Raw genomic sequence first — 9754 nt, forward strand, 5'->3', positions numbered from 1 at the left:
GAACATCCACAATCTAATCCTGTACTACTTTATTTACTTCTGGGGAAAAAAATACTAGGAAATGTCACATTACAGAAGTTAAATGTTGTGCAAAAAATTTATTTTAATCGTTTTTTTTTTATGATAAATGTTCTTGTTGTTTTAGCTACAAAATGTAAAGATCTCTCTCTCTCTCTCTCTCTCTCTCTCTCTCTCTCTCTCTCTCTCTCTCTCTCTCTCTCTCGCGCTCTCTCTCTCTCTCTCTCTTTTTTTTTTTTTTTTCTTCAGTCCCGTGGACTTGACCTGTCTCGTGTGAGGACATGTGTGGTGGTCGCTGAGGAGAGGCCCAGGATAGCCCTCACCCAGTCCTTCTCCAAACTCTTTAAAGACCTGGGCCTGCACCCGCGGGCCGTCAGCACTTCCTTTGGATGTAGAGTAAACCTGGCCATCTGCCTGCAGGTTAGTTGTGCTTGACTGCGCGCGTGGCCACTGAAAGCACGCCAGCCGTTAATCTGCTGCTGACCAGAATACACGAGGCAGAGATTCTGCCGTAATCCCAATCCCAGCGTTGTTTTAGCAAGCCGACTGCAGCCGGGATTAGTGTTCAGAGTTTGCTGAGAGGATTTTACTGTGCCTTTAGTTTGCATTCTGAGTGAGAGTAACACAGCATTATAGGATGTCATGATGTTGTAGAGGTAGAACCAGGTCACCACTTAAGTAAACATATAGCACGCAATGTCAAAAATAGTACTAGTCATCTGATATGGGGTTTTCCGAAGCTGCTGCTGAGTAGAGTGGCCAATTGAAAGTATGATGTTGGGATATTATACGGCTCTTTAGAATACTTTATTCTGATTAGTCAGTCACAGCTTTCTGTGGTCAAATACTTTTGTATAGTGACTGCTAAACTAAATTATCAACCATTGTCCCAGACACATACACCGCCATTCAAAAGTTTGGGGTCGGTAAGATTTTTGGTGAAAAAAGAAAAAAAAAAACTTTATTCAGCAATGACACATTATGTTGATCAAATGTTACAAAATATTTATATTTAAATAAGTGCTATTCTTTTGGACTTTCTATTCATAAAATAATCCTAAAAAGAGCAGCAAATCAACTGGAGTAATGATGCTAAAAATTCAGCTTTTCCATCACAGGAATAAATTACATTTTAAAATATAAGAAAACAGTTATTTTAAATTGTAATTATATTTCACAATATTACTGTTTTTACTGTATTTCTGATCAAATAAATGCAGCCTTGATGAACATAAGAGACTTCTTTTAAAACCTTCTTGACCCCAAACTTGTAAACAGTAGTGTATAAAATATAATAAAATAAATGATAATCAGCATTTCATGCCCATTTATGCATTTATTTATTTACCTTCTTATTGTAAGACTCCGCTGTGAACTCTGGAGTTTATTTAGCAATAAGAGCTGTTTTAACTTCCACCCACCTGCTTTCATGAACATTTTTGGATATTTTTTGGTACCAAGCAAAAAACAGCACAAATCTTTTTCATACTATAGATGTTTCTATGGTTACATACTAGAAAGATTAATTATTGTACATTTAGGAGCCTAATGTCTTATTAAATCATAAGATACTCTTAAGTTATCATACATTTCTTCTTCATCTGGATTGTGGGATGGACAGAAATTAGACTTTGAGAGGACTTGAGTTCAAATTAAGTCAAAATGAACCACAAAAACGTCCCATATTATTGTATAATAATTGTATTATCTAATATTATATAATATATTATAATAATAACACAGCCTTTGTGACATCAGCTGATAACAAACATCTAAAGTTTAATAAAGAATATTTCTATCTTTAAATATATGTATATATTATTACTACTTCATAATTTTAGATATTGATTGTTATATTTAAATATAAGTAATAATATATAAATAATACATTTCCATTTTTTTTCTGTCAGCGAATGTCAATAAGTGGGGAAAAATAATAAACAACCAATAAAATCTTCTCTTATTATTATTTTGACACTTTGCATGCTGTTTTTTGTTCTTTTGCCCCACATTGTTTTTATATCCTCCTTTTATATTATTTCAATTATTCCTTTTCTTTGTCACATCCACAAATCTTTACCCCGTTTTCCTCTTTCCTCACTCTCTCCCTGTCTCTCATCTGCTCACTGGCTGTTGTAGCCTCACAGGCTCGGGAAGCTTGCGGATCAGGTAGGGAAGTCCAAACGCTCCCCGCTCGATCTGGCACTGGGTGTGAAATGGGGTCCGACTGAGCTTTTTTTTTTTTTTCTTACCCTTCGGCTGCTGGGCTCTTGATTCTTGCGGTGTGTGGCTTTTGCTAATGTAGTGGAAGCGAACGGCCGGATCCATCTGAATCAGTGTGACTAATTTATCAGACTAATGGCTGACCTAAAGGGCTGCTTTCCTGGACTTTTGAACAAGAAAGACACCCTAAGTTAGATCTTACCGGTGAGCGGCGAGATCCAACCCTCCTCCAGTGAGATTGCCGTTCACCTGGAGTTACACCAGGGTCAAGAGTTGTGTGTTTCTGTGCAGCTGCAGTCATTAGTAGTGTTCCCGTAGCGTAGAGCTCTATAATCACAGCCATTAGGTGGAATTGTGCTTCCCCTCCCTTGTCCGCCACATTGTTTTACCGTGACATCACAAACACAAGGGGCTTTGTTCGGAACATGAGTGCCTACACATGAAATATCACAGACTCCAGCTCTGTGTGAGTCAGGGATCTGAAATGCGTCTCTAAGGACCGTGTCTTGTCGACAAAGCCAGTTGTTGTGCTTCAGACTCAGAGAGACCTCTGCTGGCCCAGTTAGGTTTGTGAACTGCAATTGCAGATATTTTCTCATTTAGATTGAGTTGGGGCATCCGAGTGCCTCATAATGAACAGTCATTGCAAGTAATGATCAGTCATGAAAAATAATTGCGTTCATTTGATCAAGATGATGAGTGTTCATTTGAAGCTTGCACTCAAAGGCAGCAGTTGTTTGTGTTTTGTCTGTTCATTTCTCATTTGTATTGTTTCATAAAGGCCGTTTCACATAACTCATGTCGACAATCCCCAAATGCATCAAAAAGGAGCGACGCATTATGCGCAGTTCAAATGCTATAGTTACGCTCTCAGACAGTCAGTTTGCTGCTGACCTTGCAGAATGTCTCCAATTAATATAGGACAGTTTGTCTGACATAACATAATCTGAACAAGAATAAAGAGAGAGTGATCCTGTACATTATGCTGTATGATATATCGTTAAAGGCATTTTATGACATTCAGAAAGCGGTTTATGACACAAAAAAATCAGGTTATGTAACCGTTTTGCTTTGCTGTAGTGAAAAATACTCAATTATGCGATCTGTTTTGTGTAAAAGAATAAAAACTAAATTCAATTCTTTTAATGCTACTAGTGAATTTACACATTTATGTAAAGTATGAAAAATGGATATTCATTTAAGTGTTTTTAAATTACAATTGAGTATTAGATTACGTAATCTAGAGGTGAAATGAACATGCCATGTCATGTCATACAGCTGTTTATGGGGTCAATTATTGTGCTGCGGTTTTTATCCTAAATACCATGCTTTTACATATTCGTCAGTTGTTAAATTTATTTTTATTAATTACTATGAAAAAAACTGGAAATAATTAACAAGACCTTTGTCTCCAGATATATTTGGTCATTTTATCAATTCTGATTTGCTACATAAATTTAAAACGTTTACCACATTTCTCAGTGCATAATGATGAACGCAGATGTTTAGAAAAATGCTGCGATGAGTTTTTGTACCATCTATCGGTTTAGTAGAACATCGAATCAAATAGACCTTTTAGCACTTCTCTTGTACCCTATAACATAAAGGTAAAAAGCCCAAAATTTGGCCGTGTGTGACACTATCTGCAGCACTTCTCTTGTGTAGGTCAAAGCATCGTATTATGCTTGTTTTGAAAGGTGCATTATAGGTCCGATGGGAATCTAAAAGAGCCTTAAGGCAGATCTAAGTTTATAAAGCAGCTGGTAAATGCTCTCCCGTTCACCCATTGGCAAAAGATCTGCAATACTGGGGCGCTTTCACCTCAAGCAGACATTCAGATCTTTGAAGGTTCGTCAGCTTTCATCTGTGGCCGTCTTTTTCTGTGCTTCACAAACACCCACACATTTGTCATCCCGGCTTCATAAACGATTCCTATTTTTCGCTCTGCTCTCAAAACGCCTCCGTTCAAGGCATCATTTATAACCATGTGCCTTTCAGGGTGATTGTTTAAATTTTGGGTTGTTTCTTCCTCAGTTTGCTGCTTGTCTTGCCCTTTTTTCCCCCAAACCCCTCATCTTTTCCACCATTTTCAGTCTGTGATCTCTAGGCTCTGCTACTAACTAGTTAACTGCTGAAGTGGGTTAACTCTGAGGAAATTGACCAGTTGAACCCTTCCCCTAGAAAAATCACTCAAAGTTTTCTGTATAGTATGAACTGTATGAGTGTGTATCTCCTGGTTAACTCCTTCATGGTGTGCGTTTCAGGGGACATCGGGACCGGACCCGACTACTGTGTACGTGGACATGAGAGCTCTGCGACACGACAGGTGAGAAATGAATAACAAAAAGCTTTGTGGACAAATCTGCAAAATACTGATAATGGAAATTTCTCTAGTGAGCTGTGATTTATGGTCAAACAATACAGGTTTAATATTGGCTAATGCTGCTGGTGATATTTAGAGATTAGTGTGAATTATGTCTGGAAAAATGCTGGAATAATGAGATAATTTGTCATATAATAATAAACTAGCTGTACTTTTTTCTTTATACGGAGGTGTACATTTGCATACATTTGTTATAAATATTTGGTATGGTTTGTGTGCATCAAGCAAAATTAAGAGGAAGTACAGCATTACCACATGGTTATTGAAGTATAAACAATGTATTTGTTCAATTTCAATCAATATATAATACTTTCTTTGTTCATTTATTTGTTATATTTAAGTTTTTTTGTTTTATATATATATATATATATATATATATATATATAGTGATTTATACCAGGGATTAAAATAAATAATTGGCTTTTATTTTGTCATTGTACTAAAGTATTTAAAATATTATCTGGAGAATATTTACTTTATTACTTTGCCAGTGTATCTTTTTTAACCCAAACCTTAATTAATGATAACGGTATAATTTGTTTTATTTCTTACTGTTAAAAATGTGTGTAAATAGAATAAAATAACTGAATTATGTAATGATTAGTTAATCAACACAAGGGAACTAATTAGTTCAACGTGGGAACAAATGACTAAAACGTGCTGATGTATTAGTAAGTCGCGGGAATAAATTCTTAATTTTGTGGCCTCAATATAACTATTTTTCCCTGCGCGTCATGTGCGGGGCTCTGTAAGTTTCCATTCTGACAGAATAAAAAAATAATAATGTGTATATATATAGTTAGCATGATAGAAGATTTTGGTCATGCCGCCCACTCGTAACACAGGGAGGGATCTAATAATAATAATAATCAACGAATCTGGTCTGGTTTTTGGTCGTTAACCTCAAAATGGCAAAGTATCGAGCAAGTAATCTACATGGCTGATTATGACAATTTTCTAACTCTGGCAAAATAAAAGTTTGTTGTGTGGTTGCTGTATGTGTGCACATTTGTTTGTACTGTATGCATATGTATATTACTCTTGCTCACTCTGAAATATAATTTTGTGTTTATTTACTCATCAGTGTCTGTTATTGAAAATGACATTAGCCATGTGTACACTTGTTTATGAGCTGGTAGTTGATAGTTTGCCAGGAAAGCAACAGTGTGCTTGTTTCTGCTCAGAGTGCGGCTGGTCGAGCGAGGCTCTCCACACAGTCTCCCCCTCATGGAGTCTGGAAAGGTACCGGCAAACAACTTCACTTTGAGTCCAACTGGCTGTATATTTCTCAATTATTTCTTTACTGAATCTCAATTTCATCCTCTACCAGATTTTACCCGGAGTTCGAATCATCATCGCCAATCCTGAAACCAAGGGCCCACTGGGAGACTCCCATCTTGGGGAGGTGAGTTCATTCTGCAGGATAACGGTCAAGTGGAAATCATCTGTGGCTCTTAACGACGTCACGTGTTCCTGATCTGTTTTATGTCGCTAGATCTGGGTTCACTGTTCCCATAATGGCAGCGGTTACTTCACGGTGTATGGAGACGAGGCCCTGCAGTCCGATCACTTCAACTCTCACTTGAGCTTCGGAGATACACAGACGGTGTGGGCGCGTACCGGCTACCTGGGCTTCCTCCGCAGGACCGAACTTACAGATGCAAGTGGAGGTAATTATGCACTTTTGTTTATTTCATTTTTTGGCTGGTTTTAGTTTAATTTGAGGTCTAAAAATGACGCTAACATCCTCTGTGTTTCCAGAACGGCATGACGCTCTGTATGTAGTGGGTGCTCTGGATGAAGCCATGGAGTTGAGAGGAATGAGGTATCATCCCATCGACATAGAGACCTCTGTGATACGCACACATAAGAGCATCATGGAATGGTATGACCTTTCACACTTCCAGTCCAAGTACCTTATTTATGAATTTTTTGTTTGTTTGTTTTTTAGGGATGCACTGATATATTTGGCCATTTATTTATTTAGACATTAAAGCGTGTACTATTTCTATTATGTCAAATAAATGGGGGGGAAAAAAACAACTAGATCTGTCAAATTAATTTTTTTTATTTTGACATTTAATGTATACTATTTTATCTAAATAAATGAAAACTAAAACACTCAAATAAAACTCAAATTGTATTCATCAAATTGTACAATCTGTGTTTATTTTGATAAAGTATTATATATATAAAGTATGATATACTATTTAAACTATTTGTCTAAATAAAACTTAAAATCAGTCATTTTACATTATGCAAGTGAATATTCACAATATTGTAATTTCCAGTATGAAAAGTGGAAAATTTGTAAAGATTACATTTAAAGGTAATATTTTTTTAATAAAAAATTACCATACATTTTTGTTCTAATCAGTCGCCATCATAAGGCATTTTGTCAGTCGATTATTTTAATTTCATTATAGATTTCTTGATCTGAAATCCAAATCAGCAGTTGTATTTTAAACATCGCTTATGTTATGATAGGTTAAGAATATATTTTGTCTCCTCAAATCACCAATTGTCAAAAAATATTAATGACTTCCTGTCATTTTGTTGATTGCAACCCACTGTCAGTGTGAACGGCCCGTCAGAAAGAACTTGTTTTAAATGAACTGATCTGTGTTTGTTTCAGTGCTGTGTTTCCCTGGACCAACCTGTTGGTTGTGGTCGTGGAGCTGGAAGGTTCGGAACAGGAAGCTTTGGATCTGGTTCCTTTAGTGACCAACGCGGTCCTGGAGGAGCACTACCTGATCGTGGGCGTGGTGGTCGTGGTGGACATCGGCGTCATTCCCATCAACTCTCGCGGAGAGAAACAGAGGATGCACCTGCGAGACGGCTTTCTGGCCGACCAGTTGGACCCCATCTATGTGGCATATAACATGTAGCATGAGTGTAGGCGTGGATGCTGTCGCCTGTATGTTTGCGTGCGTGTGTTTTGCCGACTGCCGATGACCGGTTGGGCGATCTTCAGCGAATTAACAGTTACTGGGAGAAACTTTGAGAAGCGTTGACAAAGCCAAACGGAAACTCTGATTGGCGGAAGGATTCTGTCTCCTGATGGGAAGAAGAATCGCCTCTGCTTCTGCTTGTGTGCGTGTCGCTTTTTCACGTGAGGTGTTGCGGCATCATTCATTTTTATCCCGCCCTTCTATGAGCGAAGGGTATTTTTAAATATCTGCATACTGTGGCGAAATGTGCATTTTAAGTTTCCCGATGATTTGGAGTAACTTGTTGAAAGTACACATGATATCAGACACTCTGGACGCCATTTCTGTTTGTTTGTTTTAAAAAAAGGTCAAACGACAACTTAAAGTTACATTTGTACGCACGTCGCAGCCGTCCTTCAGCAATTTGCCGGTTTCGTTTTTCAACCTTTGTAAATGTTCTCGAGCAGCAGGAAGCAAAGAAGAAAAAACAACCCCTGCTTTTTCAATTCCTCCATGTTTAATATCATTGTACAAAACTGAAGGTGAACACAAAAGTCGGTTGATATTGTGTAATTATGTACAGATAATAGTTCTTATTTATTTTGCTCTTTTTAGAATTGGTGAGCGAAGACATTTGAAAATGTTTTCCTCATTAAATAATATTGCTGATATAAAACATTGTATCATCTTGAGTGAGTAGTATCACATCAAGTCTATGTAAAAATATAAATATACATACAAATATATATAAAAAAAGAAATATATATATAAAATAAGATCTACGAATCACCAATGAAACATTTCTAATGCAGTACTTCCCACTTGCATGGTGTCTGTTGTAGAAAGAATCAACTGACCGAACGTTACCCACACGTTTAATAATAATAATAATAATACGAACTCATTGGACTTTCAAGATGATGTCAAATGTGCGTGAACAAACGCTTCGGTTTTTCTAATTGAAACTAAATCGCTACACCCTTACTAAGAGAAAACGAACCCTAAAAATGTGCCTGGAATTTTGTTTACATTTGCTTTACGACTCAAATCTTTACCGCAATTTGTTCCGCTGTGGTTTTTTATTTGCTTGGATCGACTTTTTAACTTGTTTTGTATCGTTTTTCTTTGTGATTTCATTATTATTTATTGACACAGGCTTTTTACACATGCGTTTTTGTTAACCGTTCAAACATCAACAAAGTGTTTTCATTTATAATGCATCAATCAGACTGTCACAAGGACTTTGGTATTTCTATGAAAGATTTACGTTAATGACTCGCAGTTTACTTTCAACCCCAATCAGCTCACGTGAAATGGATTAAGCTCTTGTTTTTAATCGGCTTACGTGGGAAATACATGCTAAATCAATGCCGGCATATTGTTGGCACTTGCAATATGGGCAAAGCATGAAACCTGACCGACTGGCTGTAATAATGCAAACAAAAGTGAACCATGACGTTATTTTACCATTGTACCAGCGGCATTAGAAGAGACGTGTTTTCTGAACTCCTTTTCATAGTGCTGGCAATCCGTTAAATCGCCATGACAAAACTGAGTATTCAGGATTTTCTTCTTTTCTTTGCCAGATCCTGCCTCACCAGGCAGGCGTCAGATGAAATTCGTGGAGATCTACAGCAATCAGCAGTTATCAGATATCAGCACTCTGGCTTCATAGAGGTCTTAGTTTTAATGCAAACTTTTAGTTTATTTATTTTTGGAATCGGTGTCATAGACGTCAATACTGTGTATGGGAACTGAGTTTACACTTGTTCATAGAGTGACGATGCAATGTTTTTGTTTTTCTCGTCTATTTGTTTTAAAAAAAAATGAAGGAAATAAGTCTTAACCTGTTAAAGAAGCTTTAGTGTTGCCATTCCCATACAAGCAGAAATGTTTCCCCATTTTAAAAAAGAAAGAAATGTACACATAACTTTCAACCTGTGAAGTTATTTCCCTTTTTTTTTTTTGGAAATCTGGACTTACGTGAGAGAGTCTGCATGGTGTATGTAAATATTGTTGGTTAGAGAAAAAAAAGACAAAAAACAATTTATTTTGTATGGTGCAGGTGTGTTTGAAATTCTGTTTTGTACACATGATTAAAAGTATTAAATGACACTTTTATAGAAGCCTGCTTTGGCCTACGTTCACAAAATATGGTGCAATAAAGTGCTTTGATTGGTAAATTTGTCATTTGTCAAAG

At 36.8% G+C, this 9754-nt stretch overlaps 1 protein-coding gene across 10 annotated transcripts in view; it reads left to right on the forward strand.

Annotated features, from left to right (window-relative positions):
• The window catches only part of dip2ca (disco-interacting protein 2 homolog Ca), a 130936-nt gene extending 121199 nt beyond the window's left edge, over nt 1-9737 (forward strand). For 6 of the 10 annotated variants that reach the window (XM_077244994.1, XM_077244995.1, XM_077244999.1 and 3 more), the window contains 8 exons: nt 268-438; nt 2158-2187; nt 4506-4567; nt 5809-5866; nt 5955-6029; nt 6120-6294; nt 6386-6509; nt 7260-9737. In XM_077244994.1, coding sequence (XP_077101109.1) covers nt 268-438; nt 2158-2187; nt 4506-4567; nt 5809-5866; nt 5955-6029; nt 6120-6294; nt 6386-6509; nt 7260-7512 — 948 coding nt within the window. In that variant the 3' untranslated portion in view covers nt 7513-9737. The remainder of the gene's footprint in view (nt 1-267; nt 439-2157; nt 2188-4505; nt 4568-5808; nt 5867-5954; nt 6030-6119; nt 6295-6385; nt 6510-7259) is intronic. The other 4 variants (XM_077244996.1, XM_077244998.1, XM_077245003.1 and 1 more) reach the window with 1 other exon arrangement.
• Nucleotides 9738-9754: the final 17 nt, after the last annotated feature.

The sequence above is a fragment of the Siphateles boraxobius genome, unplaced genomic scaffold, assembly GCF_051911475.1.
Source record: "Siphateles boraxobius isolate OS27281-9 unplaced genomic scaffold, OSU_SipBor_1 26, whole genome shotgun sequence".
NCBI classification, from domain to species: domain Eukaryota; kingdom Metazoa; phylum Chordata; class Actinopteri; order Cypriniformes; family Leuciscidae; genus Siphateles; species Siphateles boraxobius.